Source organism: Ursus arctos, unplaced genomic scaffold (genome assembly GCF_023065955.2).
Source record: "Ursus arctos isolate Adak ecotype North America unplaced genomic scaffold, UrsArc2.0 scaffold_19, whole genome shotgun sequence".
In the NCBI taxonomy this organism is placed as follows: Eukaryota; Metazoa; Chordata; class Mammalia; order Carnivora; family Ursidae; genus Ursus; species Ursus arctos.
The window spans coordinates 1,788,093-1,811,094 of record NW_026622863.1 but is presented as its reverse complement, the minus strand read 5'-3'; the positions used below and the strand labels follow the sequence as shown (position 1 = coordinate 1,811,094).

The following is a 23,002-nucleotide window of genomic DNA, read 5'->3' as shown; positions in this document are numbered from 1 at the left end:
GGGGCCAGCGAGGGTGGCCTGGCCTCTCCCAGCCCATGCATGACTCCCCTGGAATCCCCCACCCGCTGTCCCAGTGCAGTCGCCAAGAAATCAAGACACTGGGCCCAAGGCCCCAACAACTGCAGGCTGCTTCCTTCAGGGACCCCACCTTTGAACCGGATTTGCCTTCCAAACCCCCACAGGAAACAGACGCTCCTGTATGGGCCAGAGGCATGGCCAGAATGGGCCCAGCTGCCCCTGCTCGGCTGACTGGGGGAGACGCCGGCGGGCCTGAGCTCCCGTCTTGCAGCCTCTTCTGTTAAAGCATCCGCTCGAGAGAAACCACGTGCAGACACACAGTAACCAAGACAGAAGGGACACGGCTGAGTGGGAAGGAGCATATGACAAGCCCCACTCCTTCGTCTTTGGGTCTGTTGTAAAGATTGCGTACTTACAACGATGGATGTAACCTCTGTTTATAAACCCTCCCCAGACGCCAGCTCTGGGTGCGAGATTACAGCTTTCATGTTTCAGTTTGACCGGATCCTAGTTCTATTGTAACGGTAGCGTTACTTCCATAACAATAGAAAAGTTAAAACAAAAGTAGTCCATGACTTGAAATGCATCAGGAGGTCAGGGGGCCGGTTGGTGGGTGGACGGAGGGACAGGTGGGTGGACAGAGGCCTGGTAAAGCGAATATGGCAAACTGTTAGCATCGGATCTGGGGTGGCAGCCTCGCGGGGTCTCACTGAAGGGTTCTTCCAGGTTTTTATGTGTATCTTGGGAAAATTTCATAACAACATATCGGGGGAAGTCTGTAAGGCACCACTTACTGCCCCAGCATAGCTGCAAAACCAGCTCCTCACATTTGTCCGACCGCTTTTCTCTACAGATTCCCATTCTGGAATGATGCAAACGTCTCGTCGTTTCAAGAAGACGATCTCTGTTGTGAGGATTTTAGGATCTCCGTAGAAGGCCCCAGGTGCCTGAAGGACAGGAAGCTTCTAGTCCGTCGTCGACCAGTAGCAGGCACGTGGCGGAGCCAGCGGCTCTTGAATCCCCACTGCTGACCTTGGCGAGCCACAGAGCCACTGAGGTTCTTAGTGGCCTTAGGACAGCTTTGTGAGTGAATGGGTAGGGCGATCCCCTGCTCCGGTTTGAGCCAGTGAGTCCCGTGTCCCAGGAACGCGCCCCTTCTGGGCACCAGGCTGGCGGGTCACCCTCCACGCGAGCCTGGGGTGTGGAAAGCAGCCACACAGCTGCTGCTAGGACGGCGTCTACCAACCTCTGCTGGGTACACGCGGTCGTCCACCGTGTGCTCGGAGCCCCGCTCGTTCGCTGCTCCCCAGTGGAAGTGGCACTGCTTTAGCCTGTAGTGGTTTTCCAAGGGGCCACCGCTAATCCCTGGAAAACGAAACCAGCGGAACACATGCGTTAGCTCGTCTAGTTGTTGGACTGGGTTTTGCTGTGACGGCGTCTATCTACACGGAGGCCACACAGTTTCCTCTTGAGAGATTGACGTCCCGCTGCAAGGACAAACGGAAAGGTGGGTCTCATGAGAGGTGGGACCTTGTCTGTCCACCTCCATCCCTGGGGCCGGCTGGCGGGGGCGCATGCAGAGGTCAGCGCTGCCACCAGGTGGCGGCAGGGACCGCATCCCCTTCGGCGCAGCAGGACGGCAGAGAGAACCGCGGCTGAGATGCATGCCAGTCCTAGAGGGTTTCCAGACTTTCCTTTAATTTTAAAAAAATGATGTCTTTTGAATGAAAAAAATGGCAGCTTAAATTCTACCACCAAAGAATTCCATAAACTAATGTGTAGTGAGCGACATGTTCACGTAAAGGAGTCTGGGAAACAGCCCGCTACCTTCTCCATCAGCACCGACCGGCATGCAGCCCCTGCCCCGCGTGGTCTCACTCTATGACCAGGTTTTACTGGTCGACTCTTTTCTAAGTCACCCTGGGTACCCGGCATGGCCTCCCCGAGAGCTGTTAGCAGACAGGAGTGTCTATCAGGGGGCCTGGCTCTGAACAGTGGCACTAAGGGCACCGTCCCAAGTCCAGGGCGAGGGCTGAGAATCCCGTGCGCCAGGCTGGCCTAGTTCCAAGTGCACTTTGCTAACAGATTTCCGTCAGTACTGCTACGGGTAGAATGGTCACTGTGGTGCATCTTGCTTTTAACTGAAGTGAGCACACGGCTGCTGGGCTGGGGGCGGGGGCAGGTCAGGAGGCCCCCTGCAGATCGCAGGGGTGGCCAAGCCCACATCAGCTCCTCTGTGTGACCGATGCTATGGACAGCGTCAGAGGCCACTGGCTGGTGGTGTTTTCGGTTCTGCTTTCACCGTAAAAAGTATAAGGAGCAGAAAGAGCTGAGCGGTAAAGTCGAAAACAGACTCAGTTGACGGTTCTGCCCTCGACCAGCTCACAGAGCTCCTCATAGTCTTCCTTCACTAGAAAATGAGGGTTGTGGGTCGAGAACCTCGCTAGGTTCTCGTCTCGTTATAGAGTTCTACGGTTTTGTGAGGTAATCTACTTCCCCTGAGCACACACACGTGAATTATATTTTAATTTTTAAAAACACACAGAGAGAAGTGTATAAAAACATCCTAAGTCCCAACGCCTCAATCTACCAGTGGCCACAGCTCCGAGGCGTGAAAGCCTCCCAGCGGTTCAAATTACAGGCTTTAATGGAGATTTTCTGAGGCTCGAATGACAAAGGGGGATGGTTTTTTCCCTGGAGGAGAGGTGACATGTGAACCCACTGGCCTTTGTAGTTTTGTGTTGCCTTGTAACTTCCCAGGTGAGGGTGGGCAGGCTGCTGGTAATCCCAGCAGTGGGAGCTGGGATTTGAGCCCAGACCTGACACCAAAACCCACGCCTTTCCCACTTTATCCTTCCAAGCAGAAAACACAATCTCAGGAAATCACAGGACCATGAACCCGGGCAGTGGAAATCTTTGTGCTTCCTCCCGCCTGGCACCTTCTACCAGCTGTGCAAAGGGGCTTCGTAGGCCGGCCAACCAGAGACCTCGTGCCACCAAAAGGCACCCATTCGTGACCAAGAGGCAAGGCTGAGGGGTGAGTGTGCCCCTGGTCTGAGCAGCTTTCCTGGGTAGGCACAGACAAGGTCTCCAGAAGAACGATACCAACTGTATGAGGCATAAATCCACCCCTAGCTGGATGTCTGCCAGAACCCCGCCAAAAATGCCCTTGTAGAGGCTCTCTGGCCCTGCCAACAGCGGAGTCAGGGATGGGAAACCGCAGGACGGGAGGGGCCACCACTCCTTCCTTTGCAGGTGGAGAGCTGCAAGGTCAGGAGACTTGTCCAAGGTCAACCTCTGCACAGGACTGAAGCCCACGGACCCGGCCCCATGCTCTCCCCAACATGAAGCTGCCCCCAGAATTCTCTGCCAATGCAGCCTCCTGCCAGCCGGACTCCTGTCCGTGGGCTTCCACAAGAGGACGAGTATGGAAGGCCATTCTTTGGAACCCTGGGGCTCTGGACCACCTCAGAAAAGAATGTTCCCGTTCAGCCTCCAAGACATGTGTCTCTTTCAGTGTGACATCTGGTCCTCCGTAAAGGAAGGACAGGATCAGTGGGGACGGAGGGAGCTCCTAACACCCCCCCCCCACCCTCACCCCAGAAGGCTGCAGCACCCCCCAGCCTTATCTTATGCAAACACAGAAACACAGACAAGGAGATAAGCAAAACCTGAGCTTTCTAGGAGGGTAAATCAGGAGGAAGGAGGCTGGTTTATAGCCTGGGCTGGGCTGGAATGGTGCCCTGGGGCAGGTAGGTGGAGACACACGGGGTCTGGCCATTTGGCCGGTGCAGGTGCAGGCGTGGTGTCCCTTTCAGCCTTGAGCTCCCCACAGGAAGACGGAAAGGGCAGAAAGCAGAGCTTCTACACTCAAGAATGCCCTTGGTCACCCGGTCACCCGGCGACCCCATCCCAGGCCTGCTTGGAGGTCCAGCCCCCCGTCAAACTCAGCAGCCTTTCCTGCTGGGAAAGTTAGGAACTCAACTTAAGGCTGCAGCCCCGGATCAAACAACCTCAAGGTGACTTTTCATAATGACGGTGGTGTCAGGGCGGTTCTCTTTAATACAACAGTTTAAAAGGGCAAGCCTGATTCAGGAGAAGGGGGCCTTCCGCTAGCCAGGCCCCAACCCCCAGACCCGGGCGCCAGGAGGGTGGGTGTCTCTCACCCAGCAGTCTCCCTGAGCAGGTGCGTGGAGGGCGGCCAGACCCGGCAAACACCCCGAGGAAGCAGACTCCACGCCGAAATCTGCTGTCCTGTTACCGTGGTGTCTGCTTGCATGAGTCGCTGGTGATAGCTGTCTATTTGTAAGCTCAGTGCTTTCAGCAAGAGAAGCAGGCTTTTGGCAGGGCACGGTTGCTTTAAGGCTTAAAACACATACAAGAGAAGTTTGAGATGCTCTGATTAGTTAAGACTGCTAATAACACAACATCGCCAAGTACCAGCCTGTCCTTGGTGAACCCCGGGACCTCGCTACCGTCCCGTAGCTGTGACGCGCGGGGACAAGGGCTTCCGAGTGTTACCCGCACCAGCAAGGTCTCTGTCGTCCTCCCAGCAGGCGGGAGCCGCAGCTGGCGGCCAGCACGCGGTCAGGGCTGGAGCCGCCCCCAGCACCCCCACTCTCTGGTAGTTTCGCTCTGAGATCCTCACATACTGGCTTCAGTTTTCAAGCCAGACCGACTTGGACTCACTGATCTCATGTCGCTCCCCTTTGCACGGCTGTCCTTACGTCTCTAAGCCTCTCCTGGGCGCGCGCGGCCCCCGGGACCCAGAAGGGACTCCGCTAGCGACTAGCTTTCTGTTACTCTTCCTGGCGATATCGTGCTTCCTAAAATTATCGCCGTCATTGCCGTCAAAGCAGAGCTCTGCAGAGACCTGAAGCTGCCGTGATGACTGCCCGGGTAGGACCCACACACACAGACACCGAGGGCATCTGCAGAGTGTCCGTGAGAGGGGGCGCGGCTGGCCACCGCAGTGCCAAAGAAGAAAAGTCATTCATGCACTCAGCGAATATTCAGGGAGCTCCTATGATGCGCCACACCGTCTACCGCGCATCGAGATGGAGAGGGAAGGGGACCGAGGCATACTGCCCTCTTGGAGCTTGGGCTCAGAGGGACAGGCGGCCGGCACACAGGTGGTGAGCGTGAGCAGTCAGGGTGGGCGCGGTGGGGTGCTCCGCGGGACCCACACTAAGCGACAGGAAGTGGCGAGGGTGGGAGGGAGAGAGAGCAGGCCACCGTGATGGACAGCACGGATGGAAGGTCATGCAGGGCACCCGGGCAGGTGCCCGCCGTGGCCCAGTAGGGGAGCTCCTGTTGACAGACGGAATGTTCCAGTCTTCGAAAGTGGATGGGTCACGCAAGGTGCATCAACTGTGTGATTGCCCAGCTGCCCTGGCCCGACCCCGGAGTCTGCTCCATGTGTGGACGGGAGCCCCCCTCTGGGCTGTGTCTGCCACCATGGATCGGAACCCAGGTACAGCTGGGGTATCGGGGAGGCCAAAGAAGTTCGTTGCCCGGGCTCATCCACTCGCAAGGCCCAGAGATTAACCGTGTCTGTGGCGGGCTCTCCTGAGTGCGTTCCGTGAGTCCATTTAGCATCTCCTTCAGAAGGTCCTAACATTCATCTTCCCAAGGCCCCGCCGTGGCCCCTCGCCAGTCTCTCCTCTTCCTCCCCACTCCCCACGGGTCTCTGCTCCCCACCTGTCCCTGGCGTAGACAGTCTCCCGTTGTGCTCTACACGCTGTAGTTAGTAGACCCTCCTTCGGGCGCCGCTCCCGAGGGCCCAGCAGGGTCACGGGCAGGGGGCCAGCCAGATGAGTGGGGCTGGGGAGGGTGGGGATGGGCGGCGGGCTGGCGTTCACCAGCCTTGTTTCCGTTACCTTTCACTTTACCTCTTCGTGTGAGTCCGGACTTGAGATCTGCTGGCGAGCAGGGAGTGTGTTTCAGGACCTAACGCGTCCCCCACGCACAGAATGTTTACTGAGACTTCGCCGAGAAAGCGGCATGAGCCAGCATTGCCACAGCTTGTGTCCGCATGGGACCCCCTTCCTGGAGTGCCCTCCACCCCTCCGTTCATGCCTCCCTGCAGGCACCTGGCCCAATGCCGCCGCAGGTGGAAGGGTCTCCTGGGACGTGGGTCCTAAGTGGGATGACGCCGGGGACGGAGAGATGGCAAAGCATTTCTGCTGCCATGTCCGTGAGCGGTCCCCAGCCCCATCTCCAGCCTGCCTTTCCAGGAGGGAGCCTGTAGATTGTTCCCGGCAGCTCCGTTTGGGCTCCAGCGGCTCGAGTCAGCTTGTCTGGTGGGCACCTGCAGGTCCCCAGCTGATGGAAGTGACGTCGGCAGACTTCACGGTCACGCGGGTCTGCAGGTCTGTCTCCACTGCAGGAGCAAACATCTTTGGACCTCACGCGATGTGTGCTGGGCGCTGATCGTCGTGTTGAAGGCTCACGGACTTCTGCTCTGGGGAACCGGGGCCAGGTGGGCTCTCTTGGCACTGGGGGTGGTGACCAATGTCACTTAGGGGATAAAAGGCTGTCATTGGCCCCACTTTACAAGTGACTTAAAATCCACTTGATATGGGAAGGAGCACAAGTGCTCGAGGCTTTAGTGCCTGACCCCTCATTTGCCCATTACTGTCCCTGCAAGGGAGTGACCCTCTGGGGGCTGCCCACAGGTCAGGAGGGGGCCTTTCTCCCTCAGCCCGTTGAGTGGGGGTCACGCAAACACATGGAGTCCTGGGTGGTCAGAAAACTTGGGAGACTCAGCCTGGGGGCACCTGCTTCTCTGCCCTCTCCGTGCTCCCTCTAGTGGACACTGTCGGAAGAGCACATGGCCGGAGCCTCCCTGTGATCCTTTTAGGTCCAATGAAGGCGGATGCTATTGCCCCAGCGTCCATTCAGCTCACAGTGTGCTGAACGCGTCCCAGGACCCTCTTTAAGCCTCCCGAGCTGGTCAGACCTTCCCTTACAGAGGTGGAGACTGAGAGTCAGAGTTTAGGTGACTTGCTAGAGCTGATGACACACCTCACACTCTTCTCTCCCTCCCCCCTCCCTCCCTGTCCTTCTCCCTCTCCCTCCCCCTTCTCTCCCTCTCCTTCCCTCCCCTTCCCTCCCTCTCCTTCCCTCCCCTTCCCTCCCTCTCCCTCCCTCTCTTTCCTCTTCCCTTCCTCTCCCTCCCTCCCTCCCTCTCTCTCCCCTTCCCTTTCTCTCTCTCCCTCTCTCCCCCTTCCCTCTCCATACCCCTCCCTCCCTCCCTCTCTTTCTCTGCCCCAGAGTGGGACCCTCGCCCTGCCCTGCACCTGCACCGTCAGGAGTAACTGGCCTCAGTGCAGAGGCGCTGTGCAGGGCCCTGGCCTCCACCGGAGCTGGGTCCAGCATGTAGGACAGAGGTGTTTTGCCCTCTGCGGTCTGCCCCCTGCACTCCCCTACACCGGTGGACAGGGTGGGGACAGGGACAGGGCACCTCAGCTCCCTGGCGTCAGGCTCTACACCTGCAAGGCTGCAGATCTCCAGCTCCTTTTCTGTGGACAGCCAGGAGCCGGGCACAGGACTTGGAAACGGCCCTCGGCTGAATATTGGATAAGGGTGTCCCCTGTCAGTGAGTGGGCATATTTTCTGTGTCTTGGGGTAATTGCGAGGATCGAATGAGATAAAACCCGTACCCCACTCAGCACGCAGATTTGCCAACCACGTCCAGCAGCAGGAGTGACGGTCACTCCTGGCCACAGGGCGAGTCCGGGTCCCAGAACAGCCGTCTCCTCTAGGGGACCTCCCTGCGGCCTCTGAGCACCGAGTGCCGAGTGCTGTTTGGCAGAACAGGTGGGCGCTGTCACCCCTTAGGGGAGGATCACCCTGAAGGGCTGGGGCAAGGGGGCTTCGCAGGTGAGGCGATGTGTGTGTGGGGAAGGGCGCCTGATGGTGGGGGCTGCCTTTCCCGGTTTCCTCTCTCGCTCCATCCCCTGCCGCCCCTGCGCCAGCCCCCTCTTCCCTGGCCTTCAGCGTCAGTCTCTCACATTCCTTGGAATGCCCCGCTGTCTCCACCTCTGTTATTCATCATAGCTGGCTGGCTGGCTGGCGCTAATCTCTAAGCACTCGTATCCCTCACCCGCTGGAAACACTGCTGGAACCTTCCACGCGGACGGAAAATGTGTCGGGCTCCTGGTTGTGTTTTGCTCTGAGTTTCTGGCAGTCACCTGCTGGAGTAACCCGACCTGAGCCGTCCCAGCCTCTGCATCATTACTTCTCCACGACTACCTTCCCGCTCACTTCCTTTCCTGCTCGCGAGGCGCTTCCTTGCCGTCTGCCCAGGGGTGTTCTGGGGTTATGGGCGTGTCTCCTTATTCCCAGTTCTTACTGCAAATGGGCTTGAGTTGGGCAGCTGCTTTTTAAATTTCCTTTGCTCCTGGCAGTCCCCAATTTCCAGTGGAGGTGAGCGAAGACAGAAGACGTAGAAACGGGGCCGGGGGAGAGGCTGGGAATCGGGCTGGGGTTGGGGGCATGGGGCCTGTGAAGTCGAGTAGGAGAGAGGCAGAGAGGAAACTGGGTTTTTGGGAGAATGACAAGTAAAGTAAAACCAGATTGGCCTGTGTGGACACGAGCCACAGGGGGAATTATCTAGTAATTTATATGGCCAGTGAGAGACACCCAGATAATTCTTTCAGTCTGTGGCCGGGCGGGGCGGGCGGGGGGTGGGTCCCTTTGAACCAGTTTGAGAAGGTGGTGGAGAAGCCAAAAAGTGGGGGTCAGGACCAGGTCAACACACAGGCCTGGCTGCATCAGGGTGCAGAAGTCTTGAACTCTGAAAGCCACCTGAGTCCGGGGTGGGCCGCAGTCAGCTCGGGGTCAACAGCAAGCACGTCAGGCCCAGGGGCGAGAGTGCGGAGTGTGCCTCCCAGCCCCGACCACCCTCAGGTCTGGGCACAGCACCTGGCTGCAGGGCCGGCTCGTCCTCACACACAGTGATGGGCTCCAGCAGCCACGCTGCGCTTTGAGGACCAGCTCCGGGGCCGAGCTGCGACAGTGGGGGCAGAGGCGCCGTCTCTTTGAGCTGCTCACTTGGAACGAGAACCGGAGCCACAGGCGCCATCTTTGCTCCCCTTGGGGATCCCTGGCCTGGGATGACTCCCCCAGGGGAAAGCAGAGCCCATGGGGAGGATTCAGATCCCTCCCAGCTCCCGTTTCGTTCCTTCCGTTCCACCAGGGGTCCTTCCGCCACCTGCCCCCGCCACAGCCTGGACGTCTCAGGATCGGAGCCAGTACGTTTCCCTCCTCTTTGCTTCAGCCAGCCTGAGTTGAGTTTCTGCCACATGCCAGCCAAGAAGTCTTGCCCAGTACAGAGGACGCCTCACTTGGGATCAGTGTCTGCCCTGGGAGCTTGAAGCCCGCTCGGTGGCAGTATTTACACCAGGGAAAGTAGCAAACGCTACAAATGGTTTCCTGTCGCTCCCCCAAGTCCTGGAAGGCCAGTCGCCAAACATTTACCAGCTTTCGTCGAGCCAGTCTCGGAAGGGCCAGGCCCACGTGGGAGGATGGACCTGGCGTCTTCAATCACCAAGCTGGGACTGCCTGCCTCTGTCCCTCCACCCTGGGCCTCGCAGACCGCTGCTGCATTGAATTTGGGCAGAAAGCACAAGGACGAGGCTGCCGATCGGCTACGTGTGTATCCCTTCCATTTCTTCTCTCCCAACGCAGCCACGTTTTTTGGCCTTCTGGATTAGGGCTCTTGGAAACAGGGACAGAATCATTCCTCGAACTGACCTAAGCAAAAAAGAGAGATTTATTGGTCCAGAGGCTGGTTTGGCCTCAGGCACAGCTGCGTTTAGAAGCTCCAACGATGGCTTCAGGCCTCAGTTTTTCTCCACCTCTTGGCTCTGCTCTTCCCTGAAGACCAGGGGCCCCGCTTGCAGCTGAGCGAGGCACAACGCAGGCAGGAAGGGATTCTCTTCCGACACCTCCCAGGAGAATCCTGGCGCTCAGTGATCTGACGCGAGGCCCATCCCTGGACCGACCCCCGAAGCAGAGGGGGCTGCTTAGACTGGCCGTGCCCAGTTCTGTGAGTAATGCTCTGGCTGAGAATTCAAGAGGTTGACATTCTTAATCAAAAGGAGGCTTTGATTTGTGGTTCTAGGAATAATTATGATCTGTAATTGCCTCGTTTACCAGCCTCAAATCTGACCCCGATCTCCCATAGGACACAGGAACATCCGGAGTCCAAGACACACATGTAAGACGCCCTTACGACATCACAGCAACATCTTCACCCTCGAAGACCCACAGATGCGTCCCCGCTCCACCTGTCAGGACAGCCGGGCGTGGGCTTCTCGCTGCTGGCTGACGGATGGGTGTCCCAGGCTGACCCCACTGACCACTGGCCCTCCCACTGGGGTGCACTCACTGGACATGGGCTTGGCTAGGACCCTGAGCAGGCTGCTGGCCCTCTGGGGACCTGACCATAAGCCCAGAATGTTCTCCCCATGTGCTAACACTTTCCTCCCTTTACGCGGGGTCAGCGCCTAGGGCTTCACGCCTCATCTCTGCAGATGATGGGTGTAGATTTTTTCCACAGAGGTTCACGCTCCTAAAATTCCCCTCTTCGGAGGGCAGAGAGTCCCGTCGTGAGGGCTCTGTGACCTCTGGCCGTGAATCTCTCTGAGCCTCATTTTTCTTGATCTGTGAAATGGGAGCTCACACCCGTCTCACACAGTTGCGGCAAGGAGCGCTCGAGTGTGTGCGACGAAGCATAGACAAGGAGAAGGGCCAGCGAAGGGCAGATGTGGCGACAGGACGTGGACTTTCCACTCGCAGGAACGAGGCTTGAACCTCAGGGTCATCATGGGTCCCCGGGGACCACCACTTCCCGGAGCGTTCTGGCGCCAATGCTCCTGGTCTTGGTCACGGTGAGGGTGTCGGTCAGCATGCCGGCGGCTCCCCTGACCGAGGGCGGGTGGCTGCCGCACTTTCCCCGGGGAACGTGAATGATTCTGTCGAATGTCCCTTAACCATATACGTACGGAAGTCCGACGTAACCTTTGCAGCTTTTCCTATTTTATGACTTAAAGGAAAATAAATCTGTTCTATAGATGTCAGTAAGACCCATAGCTACATGTAACAATCGTGCAGGAAGAGCATGGACTCTTAGTAACTCATCCCCAACCACATCTGTTTTTCTCAAAATTATTCGTATATTCCCATAACTGTTCACCCAGCAATTAAAAGTTCAGGAGCTATTCTTCTTCTTCTTCTTCTTCTTTTTTTTTTTTTTGAGAGAGTGTGGTGGGGGAGGGTCAGAGGGAGAGGGAGGATCCCCAGGAGACGAGCTGCTGAGCACGGAGCCGGGGAGTCCAGAGCAGGGGGCTCGATCCCACAACCCTGAGATCACGACCTGAGCTGCAATCGAGAGCTGGACGCTCCACCGACGGAGCCGCCCAGGCGCCCCAGGAGCTCTGGTTCTTTGTTGGAGCTTTGAAAGATGCTGCATAAAAATTTAAAAAATGATACAAAACGTAAAACCTGAAAATCCAATTTTAGTTTGCTCCTTGGGAACCTGAACTCGGAACAGCCCGACAGCGGCAGAAGGCAAGCTGGCACGCTGAGGAGATAGGTGCGTGCGTCCCTGCCCCGGGCCGGCTCCCGTGCGTTCCTGGATCTGGGCGAGCAGCTCGCCCTCCTCTCCGTCAGCCTGTCTCATCCTTCCAGGAAGTTCCTCTGTAAGATGTTGGCCAGAGTTGGCCTTGTGGTCCCTGGCGCTCAGTGAGCCCCGTGTGCGAAGCGTCGCTGAGGGTCACTGTGAGCAGCTCTGGGCACACACACAGCTGCCCAGGAAGGCGGGCTCCTCCCTACCCTCCTGTCCATCAGAGGGGGGCCCTGGCGGCTAGGCCTCTGCTCTCTATCCAGCCCCTCCCCCGGGAAGGCTGGCCCGTGGCCTGCACGTGGCTCAGGGTGCCCGGAGCGGGCGCTATACCGGCTCAGGTGTCTCCCAGGCTGGGCGACACAGAATCTCGAGGACACTTTGCTGGGAGTCCCAGCACAGGGCTCGTGGGGAAGCCAGGACGCAGGCCGGGGCGGACCCTCCCCTGATGGTAGACTCAGGTCAACCGCCTGGGGGCGTGTGTTCGGAGACTCCACGTCTGCCTCCGTGCGGGGCACGAGCACAGGCCTGAAGGCGAGTTCCCGCTCCACTGTGCCGTTGACCACGCAGGACGCAGCCAGAGCGGGTGACCGCAGCCCATCTTGGAGCTGGTCCGTGCGGCGCTGTGCAAGGCCGAGTGCTTCCCTGGGCTGCTCCCGCTTCCTCCCCCGACAGCCTTTGAGGTGGGCGCCCTGCTCTCCAGCCGTGACAGAGTCTGGTAACTGGGCTTGCCGAAGGGGACGGGACGGGGGTCCCCAGGTTCGAAGACTCCCTGGGAAGACTCCCAGGCCTCCACACACAGCCATACGCGCAGCTGAGATTATCACAGTGATGACAGAGCGAATCTGCAAAGGGAAAGGGCGCACACAGCGCCGTCCGGAGGATGCCAGGCGCCCGCCTGCAGAGCCCTCTCCATGCAGTCACACAGGACAGGCGGAGTCCCCCCCAGCAACGACCGTGACGACACGCGTGAGGTGATGTCCCCCGGGGACGCCCAGAAGACATTCGGTGCCTAAGGTTATCGTCGGGGGCTGGTCACGGAGACACCGTCTGCCGTTGTGGCTGGCGATCCGGCGATCCCCTCTCCCAGAAGGAAGACAGACACTCGGCACAAACAGGGCTCATGGGATACCGGCGGGTGCCGAAGGACGCCAGACAGGACCCAGCAGCAGCCAGGATGTAAAGGCCTTCCCAGACCCGACGGAGCCTCTGTCCCAAACCCAGCGAGCGTCCCGGTGAGCCTCTGAGGGCAGGGTGCTGAGCACTTGGCAGGGTGCTGAGACCCCCCGGGGACACCCTCACGGCTTCCCTGCCTGCCCGCCCCAGCCGTCCCCCACCATCAGGGCAGCCAGCCTCCTGCTCGGTCCCTGCTGCACCCTGTGCTCCTCCCGCCTTTCCCCTCCCAGCAGCTGGGCATCCATGGCGTAAGGGCCAGCAAGGGTACCAGGCTCTGGACGCCCTGCCCCGTCGTCGGCACAATTTCCTTCTTCCTCGGCCTTCAGGCCCCACGTCCACCTCCTCTCCCCCCACCGGCTCTGCTCTTCTCTGTGACGCGCCATACATGTACGTCTCTACGGGCCTCTTGTTTCTTGCTGACCAGACCCTGGAATGTCCAGTGAACCAGTGAAGTGTGAATATCAGTGGCGGGCATTACAGTCCTGCAGATGAGGACCACCTCCCGGCCCTGCAACACCAAGACACCTCTATTCCTTGCCCCCTAAACACCACGTGTTAGCAAAGCCCTGGGCCCCTGCCCTGCCCAGCGCAGCCCCGCTCTCGGGCTGTGACAGGGGAAGAGAAAGGTCCCTGCTCCCCACCACCCCGCCAGCCTGGGCTCACCTGACCCCTCAGCCGAGTCGTCGAATTCCACCTGGAAGAAGTAGCCGGTGTTCCAAACGTGCAGGCAGCTGGCCGCGGCGTAGGAGACCCTGAGAGGCTTCAGCTGCGGGTCGTAGACGCTGTCCCTCCAGCGGATGTTGATGGGGGACTGCCGGGTGCCCCCCGGCGCGGAGACGGGGCCCTTGCAGAGGGGGTGCACTGGGGCGGAGAGAAGGAAGAGGAGGCCGTCCCTGAGGCGTGCGAGTTACTAGGGCCTCCGGGAGGCAGCGACCCTCGCAGACGAGCCCCCAGAGGAGACCGCCCTCTGGAAACTGGCCGCACACGGACCCAGGGGGCACCAGGTTGCCCGGCAGGTCTGCCCGTGCGGGCGGGGCCCTCGCTCCAGCCGCCAACACGGACTCTCCGGCGCTGCACTGATGTGGTTAGATCCGTGGTCATTGTCACGGTGTGGTCACAGGAAGTCCGTGGCCGGCCACCAGGCAGAGACGCGGCCACCTGTCCTGCAGGCCACCCTCAGTGCCTGGAACGATGCCTCATGATGGTCTGCAGGCGCATCCCGTGCTCCCGCCGGCCTTCTCCTTCTCCCCGTGGACTAACGGACGACAGCACCTCGGGGCCAGCGTAATTGCCGCACTTTTGTCCCAGCTTCCTCCCGCTCTAATTCCGTGTTGTACCGCAGCCGGCGTCCTCCATGGTCGGTTCTCTCCCCGAAGCCCCCGCGGGCAGGCGGGCGTGGCCCAGGGCTGCACGTGGAGCTCCCAGCGGCTGGATGTCGCAGAGGCGGCCCTCGTCTCTCGGAGACGGACAGAGGCACCCGGAGCCGAGGACGGCGTGCTTTTAGGTTCCGTGTGCGGAGCTGCGCGGAGGGGCCGCCTGCTGGAGCGCCGTCCCTGCCCCCAAGTAAAATGGCGTTGCTCACACTGCGAGCGCCGCGGCGGGGCTGCTGCACCCGAGGCGGCTCCGGCGCTTACGGGCGGCGCTGTGGCCTGCAGGCCACGCTGCCGAGCCGCAGAGTCGTCTAGCCCTGACCAACGCCGGCCCGATGGGACGTAACCAAAGTAGAGTATTACCCTCTTCTGACCCCCCGACCAGCATGTATGGCGCTCCTTCCGTGGGCTGAGCACCCGCCCGCAGGCAGGGAAGGACGCGGCCGCGGGGACAGATGGGGACGCGCCGCGCAGCCTCCTGGCGGACGCAGGACCCACAGGCCCTCACGTGTGGCATCAGTGGTCGCAGCCTAAAGCTCCCGTGGGGGCCAGGTGTCATGGCCGGCGTGGATGCCGCCAGTCAGGCTCAGGGAGGGGCACACGCCATCCGTAGCAGGGCTGGAGAGCGCCCCCCTAGAATGATTCCGGAACGTTCTGCAGCGCTGTGAGTTCTCTCGCTTTCAAGCCACCTGTGATTTTCAGCCATACAGAAGGCCCCCGCTTTCCCGCAGCGTCGCCGTCTGCAGTTTCGGTGACTCACCGGCGGTCCCCCACGTGGTCGGGTCGCTGTCGGCTCCCTGAGAGCCTAACGCCAGGCTCGGTACCTCTGTCATTCACCCCACTTCCTCTCGCCACGTGGGCGTTTTATCATCTCGCGCCCTCGCCAGAAGGTGGGTAAGGTATTTTGAGAGAGGCCGCGGTTCCCTAACGCGACTACAGTCCATGTTACGGTTGTTGTGTTTTGTTGTAAGTTGTGTTTTCAGCTTGTCCTGCGCCTCGCTTGTAAATTAAACTTGCTGTAGGTGTGCGTGCATAGGAGAGAATGGTCTGTATAAGTTCGACGCCCTGCGTGCTTTCCTGCACCTGCTGGGGGTCCCGGAGCGGATCCCCCGTGGGGAAAGGGGGGCCACTATTTTAGGAACAAACTTTCTTTTTCCCCCAAGGGGAATGTGCTGCCAAAGACCAACGCTAGACTGGAGGCATAATGTCTCAGGCAGCTCCAGGCTCCCCGGTTTGCAGAATATATTCTGTGCACTGTGGAACTCTGAAGCAAGCACTGAGCCCTCGGTCCCCCTGAAAGTAGCCGGGAGACCAGGGCGTGCGTGGATTTTGGTGTTTGGCGAAAATATCACGCAGTCCTACACACGTGTATGAGGATGCGTGAGAATGTGGTTGGTAATAGTTAAAAACTGGGTACTATCTAACGTCCCCCAGCAGGGTAATGGTTAGACAAGGACAACCAAGGACATCCACATGACGGCCCAGGGTGACAACAGCATCAATTTGCATGTGGCGAGCGTCTGCAAGGTGCCAGACGCTGTTCTGAGCCTTTCCATGCCTGACCTGATTTCAAGAGAAGTACTGTGATTACCCACCTCTGACAGGCGATGTGACTGGGGCTCAGAGAGGTTGAGAGACTTGCCAGGGGACACACAGTCTGGATTCCAGTCTACGTGGTCTGACGCTCTTCACGGTCGTACCAAGTATAAAAGGGGGGATAGGTGCCGAGGGGCAATTGTGAAGATGTGTCCAGCAGAGACTAGAGAAAGCCAAGGTACAGACCAACATGTGCAGTGGGGTCACTTCTTATTTTTTTGAGAAGTCTTGTGAATGTGTAGACACCTTCTCCGAGCATGGAGGAACGTACCAGAAGGCTAAGCTCTCAACTAGACATGGCAGTGGCCTCTGGGAATCGGGGTTGGAGGCGGCACTTGAGGGATGGCCTTTCTGTAGGGTTTGAAATTGGCAGGTGGGTCTAGGGTGGGCACAAGATATTGCATTTTTAGCCAGCTCCCAGGGCCAATGCTGCTGCCAGTCCGGGACCCACTCTGAGTAAGAGTCCGTCATGTTCACTGAGAGCTTGGGGTGTGGCAGGCTTTCCACACCTGTCGTCTGTCTTTATGCAGCCCCGTGCAGCGTGTAGTCCTCCCCTTTTCCAGGTGTGGAGACTGGGGCTCCGTGACGCTGCCAGCCCTGCTCTCCCCTCTGACAAGAGTTACTTTTCCCAAGTGCCCACACTCAGGAGTCACTGGCTCTGAAGACCGGGCTCTTCCAACTGGCCAACCCTGCGGAGTGCAGGTATTTCAGAAATGAAAATCAGAAGTGACCTTCAGAAGTGACCTTACAGCCAGGCTTTTTGTTTTGTTTTGTTTTTCCTTTTTGGACAGAGGGAAAATCTGAGACCCAGAAAGAGAGAGGCAGGAGTCCAAGGTGACAGGGCATTAAGGACGGGTGATGCCAGGGTGCGGCGGACCGGGGGCAGTCTTTGGACAGAGCTGGTTGCGTGACCTAATGTTTATGGCAGGTTTGCCAAACACGTTCTTGGCCAGGGGGGTTGGAGCGGGGTTGGGTGTTCCTAACAACAGCTCCTCTTGGGGAGGACTTGCTGCCTGTCTTCTCTGAGGATCTCACCCTCCTGATGGCCCCATGGAGCTGAGGTTGAGGGAATTGCCAAGGTCACCCGCAGGACAAGAAACAGGGTGGAAACCTGACACCAAGCAGTGTGGTCTCACTGCCTCCCATTTTGGAAGATGCTACAGAATTAGCCAAATGTCAGACCACATCTGGGGAAATTCGAGGATCTACTTACAAGCGTCGTTCCGATTTCTCTGTGCGCAGGGACCCTGCGAGCACCATCGCTCCAGCCTTTGTGGACGACTGCGGAGGGCCCCCCACATCTGCTTGACCAAGATGGAGAAACCAGAGGACCTCCGGAGGCTCCTGCCCAACACGGGGGGCCTTAGCATCCTGGGCCTGTTCCCCTTGGACTCCGGTAAGCAGAGGGTGATTTTCCTACTGTCTGCTCTCTCTTTGATCAGGATGAATATGGGATGGGGTTGGCCTACCTCTTTTTGTAGAAACTCACCCAACCCCCTGATCTGCTTGGTTAAATTTCAACCCACGCCTGCCCCAGCATCCTGGACGATGTTCGGTGTGGTTGAGGGGCGGGTGGTCCGGGACAAGTGGCCTTTGCCGTGGCCAGCGCCCGGGCTTGCTGAGCTTTGATCTGGTAAACAGCAGAGCATGCCAGGGGGTTAGGAGAACATCATGGAGAGCCCAGTGCCAGTACTGGGAAGAAGGTGAGAGGCAAATAGGAGAGAGCAAAGTGCCTGTTCGTGGGTGTTGACCCCTAGTTTGGAGCCCTGCGTCTCTCTGGCCTCAGGCCACCCAAGGCCCGGCACCAGGCCATGCCGTGTGTATGCATAGGGAACAAATGGCAGGTTCAAAAGTGCAGAGACGGGAATTAGCCAAAGCGCTGCTAGGACGGAGGGGCAGGCGAGCAGGTGACCCCTTTCTGCCCAGGGCTCCTGGAAAAGCAGCCGGGGCCCGCTTGCCACAAACAGACACGGTTTGGTGCAGATTTGTTCTGTCTGCAGTATGATGTCCTGGCTGGCGCTCTCGTCTCAGCGTAAGTATGAATGGTGCCACTTTCACGCACCAAGTGTCCACACCGGCACAGAGAACGCGGTGGGCACCTTGACCATACAACTGGTAGTATTCTCAGACGCCAGATAACAAAAACACCCTACTTTGCACCAAACAGTAGTTTATTCCTCCGGACACTTTTGCTGTGAAATGCACACTTGAGGGTTTGTATGGGATGATTTTAACTTCTGTGTGTGGGGAGGTTTAACCTTACACACTTCAGAGGGTCAGAGATGTCATGACTTATCATAGAATCCTGGAATCTTAGATCTGGAAAGTCCCCCCCCCCGTGTACCTTGGGTCCACGTGTGGGCTCCCGAGGACCCCGTGGGCCCCACGCTCAGATCACCCTGGAGCTGAAGCTGACTCTCTGATGGCCCGTGAGTTCAACTGCCTTGGTTGCAAGCATCAAAACCCAACTCTGGAGTATTTGTGCTTTTCTTCCACGGAGTGATGTTGGACAGGGGCCCACCCCGGGGCAGCTTCTTCCACTCATTCGTTCATTCATTCATTTATTCATTCACTTCTGCCTCAGTCTCCTCATCAGTAGGGTAGGGGGAGAGTAGCACTAACTCTGCCGTGAAGTCGTCAGGGTTCACAGTGCTCATGCCAACGAGGTACTTAGGATACAGCACTACAGTCACCATGCGCCGAACTCGGTGTTCCAAGCCCTGGCTGAGCCCTGGCCGAACCGGCTTCCCGACGTCGGTGAGCCCGACCGCCACACCCTGTGGGCCCCCCGTGCTCTCAGCGGCGTGTCCTCGGCCGTCCTCTCTGCCTGCTGTAGGTAGACCGCCTCGCTGGCTGGCCGTGGTTCTGGGGTCTCCCTGCCCCCTGCAGCCACACGGCAGGGCTCTGCTGTAGCTAGAGGTTGTTGCCGGCCCCGGCTGTCCTGCACGTCCCTCCCAGCTGACTCAAACATCATCTCCATTACTCTGTTACAGCACAGACTGGAATCTCTGCCATTGAGAGGCATATAAAAGCCATTTACGTGCATGTGATGGAAAATATCTGAAGCAGGTCCACGGTGAAAAGTGAGTCTCTGTCTGTCTCAGAGTGACCTCCTGATAGCAGTTTCTTGTGGCTCTTTCTGGAAATTTCCATGTCAAATAATCCTACGTGTATATCTCAGTATTTTTAATACAGGAGATAATCATATCCTATGTAGATATGTATATATATGTGTATATATATATATAGTCAATAATGATCATCAATGAATTCTTGCATCAGTGGTTTTTAAAAATGTATTTATTTATTTATTTATTTGACAGAGAAAGAGAGAGAGAGACAGAGAGAGCACGAGCAGGGAGCCCCCCGAGGGGGCTCGATCCCAGGATCCCAGGGTCACGACCTGAGCCGGAGGCAGACGTTCTACCAACTGAGCCCCCCAGGTGCCTTTACGTCAGTGTTTTTTGCTCTTTTTTTGAACTATAGAATATTCCATTAGAAGATGTACCATAATTTACTAACTCACTCCCCTTACAGACAGCCTATGTTTTTTTGTCTTATAAATAACACTGCACTGAACATCTTCAAATGGAATTCTCAGGTCTGACATCTATGGGTCAATGGATAAATGTATTGGAATGGGTGATACATGCGCCAACTTACTCTCTTGAGAGAGTGTACCGTGTTCTATTCTTGCCCGCTCTCCTTGTATTTTGAGCCAAAAAGCCTCATGTTTATCCAACCAGTGCCTTCTAATTCCTTAGCATCTCCTTTGCACGTGGAACACCAGTCAGTGGGCTCCATATGATCTGTAATTATCTGGCAGAGCTGAAAAGTCCTTGCATGGAGTCATGTTGGTTAGTTGTGTGTCATTTTGGCTGAGCCACAGTGTCAAGGTGTTTGGTTGAACATTATTCCGGATGTTTCAGTGTAGGTGTTTTTTGGATGTAATTAACACTTAAATCAGTGGACTGCGAGTAAAGCAGATTATCCTCCCTGTATGGGTGGGCCTCACCAAATCAGTCGAAGGCCAGCATAGAACAAAGACTGACTTCCCCTGAGCAAGAGGGAGGTCTGCCAGCACTCTGCCCTTGGGCTCTGCAGGTGTCCCCAAGTTTCCAGCCTGCTGACCACCCCCCCCACACCTTTCCCCATCAGATTTTGGAGTTGTTAAGCCTCCCAGCCCATGAGCCAATTCCAGACCATCCCTTAAGGTGGAGGAAGAAAAGATGGGGATTTCTCCCTTTACTTCGTCTCTCACTGGTTATAGTGTCTATTTCACATGCTTCATAGAGCACAGAGTGTCACACCTAATACACAGGTATGATTTATTCGTAAATACACTTGAGTTCAAGGGCGTGCCAAGAGCTGTTTACTGAACGGAGTTTGTGATCAACGTGCGGAGCTTGCTGTCCTCTGAGACCGCTTGGGTTTCTTGGCGTCACTCTCGCCAGATGGGGCTTTATTCTTACACGATAGAAATTCAAATCCTTTCCTAAATGCACCAGCATGCTCTCCAAAGTACTTCAAGATCCCCAAATGATACAACGTCCATAAAGAAATTCTATTTCAGCTGAAAAGAAGAGGAAATAGGAGTCCTATTTGGACTATTTTGTCCTGATTGGACAAAAATCTTGAAAATATATGGAAGTGTCTACGTGTATTTCTTTGGCAGCAATTTCCTTTGTTCTCCGTGGATTTTTTATAGTGTAATTTTGGGCACACATTTTTATTGATTTTATGGATTTATAAACCTGTTTCCCTGATCCAACGAGCCCAAGGGGATGCTCTGTGGTGGAAACCTCGTTTTCATAAGGATGTTAAGACCCAGCAGTGCTTTTGTGATATTCATCACCTGCCCGGCGTGATTACACCATATCCCGAGTCAGATAAAAACCAACGCATCACGGCTGCCCGGGAGCCCAAGAGAAACATTTTCTCCGCCTTTGCTGAAACATACTCAGCCCCTCCTTCCAGAAAGCATGAATCAAGAGCTTCCAGGAACAAAGCAGCACCACTGGACCGACATCAATGTCGACGTCACTGCTCACACGTGTTTGGGTGTCTGTTTGGGTCTCACGAGAACCCTGGGACACACATGCTGGGGCAGGTGCTGTGTAGCCCCGTCTGACACCTGGCCTCTTTCTTCTGAGAACACCACCTGACAATCACCTGAGTTTTCCCGGGACACTAGCCCTCCCCCAGTGGCAGTCCGTGGTCATGCTGACGCCTGTCCCTGATGTATCTCAGGTCCGGCCAATCAGAGAGAAAGTAATTTACGGGTAAGCCGAGCTGACCCATGAGCGTTAGCCCTGGAGTTTTGCTGCAATCATAGGGGAGGAGGCACTGTATCTCGGTGACGATCGTTAAACTGGTGAGATTGACACTGTGCACGGTTGCTGGGAACCCTTCTTCAGATCTTGCCCAAGAATGGAGAGGAAACTGAACCCAGGGATGGGGAGGCTGGAGAAGGAGGGAGAGAGAGAGTGTGTGTGTGTGAGAGAGAGAATATGACAGTGCTTCGGCCAAGCGGTTCCTAATCCTCTATCCTGAAGTCCTCTTCCAAACTTTTCAGTTACGTGAGTCAATGAGTTCCTTTTATTTTATTCAGCTAGAGCACACTTGCCCTGTATCCCAAAGGGCCCTAACTGAGTAGGCACTTTGGTCTCCATCCTGCAGATGAAGGAACCGAAACTCAGGGCAGTGAAGCATATTGTCTAAGTTCTCCCTGGCAGGGCTCACGTATGTGGCCGTGAGCTCATTATCTCATTGAGCCTTGGCTCAATTGTCTCCTGGCTCTTCTTTGCTTCCACAGGCCTACCCATAAGGTGCGTAATCAGCGCATGCTGCATTGCAGAGAAATGGCCAGTCACCTATTCCAAACGCTTACCTGGTGCGAGGAGATATTTGGTTTGGAATAAAAAGTGTTCACGGAAGCCTACACCCCAGTTATCTACTGCTGTCTGACAAATCGCTCCAAGGTGCAGTGGCTAAAGACAACATTTACTGGGCTTACACATCTGCAGTCTGGGCAGGGCTCAGTGGAAAGAGCTTGTCTCTGCCGCTGGAGGCATCCACTGAGACGGCCCAGCAGGGGATGGAGGACACACTTCCCAGGCGGTGCACCCACCAGGCTGGCGAGGTGGAGCTGGCTGTTGGCTCCTCTCTATGTGGGTCTGAGTCAGGAAGTCTGCATTTGCTCACCCAGAACGAGGAGGAGCGTCATTTAGGGTGTCAGACAGGTTCTTCAATAAAGTCAAATGTGGAGTTAATATGAGACCCAGCAGTTCTGTCCCTGGGTACACACCCACGAGAAATGAAAACATATGTGCACAAAGACACTTGTATGCAAATGTTCACAGCAGTGTTATTCACAATAACCCAAAAGTGGAAATTACCCAAATGTTCACCGACGGATGAGTGGATTAAAAAAAACAGTATCAGCAAATGCAATTATTCAGTCATAAAAAGGAACGTGGTGACAATGGTCGAGGCCTTGTGGGACTGGCCAAAGAATACCCAAATCCGTCCATGGGACAGAACAGAGAGCCCAGAAACAGACCCGCATAAAAACAGTCAACTCGTCAATGACAGACGAGGAAAGGACTACGATGAGCAAAACCAGTCTTCTCAACAAGCGGCGCTGGAACGACTGGGCATCCCTGCGCCAAAAATCAATCTTGAGCAGACCTCACGCCCTTCATGAAAATGATCTCAAAATGGGTCACAGACCTACATGAAAATGCAAAACTAAGAACTCCTCCAAGATGACCCAGGAGAACATCTAGGCGACCTTGGGTGTGGTGACGACTTTTCAGACACGGCACCAAAGGCGCGGTCCAGGAAAGATCACGGATCAGCGGGACTTCACTGAAATGAGCAACGTCTGCTCTGTGGAAGACACTGTCAAGAGGATGAGAAGACAAGCCACGGACTAGGACAAAATATTTGCCAAAGGTACAAAGAAGGTATACACCACCGAGAATGAATTCTGGGTGAACTCTGGACTCCATGCAACCACAATGTGTCATGGTATGTTCACAAGCGGTCCCAAATATCCCACTCTGCTGGGGGATGCTGACCACGGGGGAGGCGTGTGTGTGGAGGGGCAGGGAGCGTATGCGATGTCTCTGTGCTTTTCTCATCAACTTTGCTGTGAACTGAAAACTGCTCTAAAAACTTAAACTTATTAATTAAAATAAATAAATAAAAA

At 56.6% G+C, this 23,002-nt stretch overlaps 1 protein-coding gene and 1 long non-coding RNA gene across 5 annotated transcripts in view; one reads left to right on the top strand and one right to left on the bottom strand.

Annotated features, from left to right (window-relative positions):
- The window catches only part of CA5A (carbonic anhydrase 5A), a 26,223-nt gene extending 8,963 nt beyond the window's left edge, over positions 1 to 17,260 (bottom strand). The window contains exons 1-4 of one of the 4 annotated variants that reach the window (XM_048223655.2): positions 17,003 to 17,260; positions 13,487 to 13,684; positions 1,265 to 1,383; positions 813 to 965 (exon numbers count right to left, since the gene is read on the bottom strand). In XM_048223655.2, coding sequence (XP_048079612.1) covers positions 813 to 965; positions 1,265 to 1,383; positions 13,487 to 13,684; positions 17,003 to 17,159 — 627 coding nt within the window. In that variant the 5' untranslated portion in view covers positions 17,160 to 17,260. The remainder of the gene's footprint in view (positions 1 to 812; positions 966 to 1,264; positions 1,384 to 13,486; positions 13,685 to 17,002) is intronic. The other 3 variants (XM_044382336.3, XM_026494631.4, XM_048223656.2) reach the window with 3 other exon arrangements.
- Positions 16,732 to 23,002, top strand: LOC123000764 (uncharacterized). Its single transcript, XR_006408983.3, has 3 exons — positions 16,732 to 17,185; positions 18,783 to 18,872; positions 19,113 to 23,002. It is a non-coding gene; the product is annotated as an uncharacterized LOC123000764 (long non-coding RNA).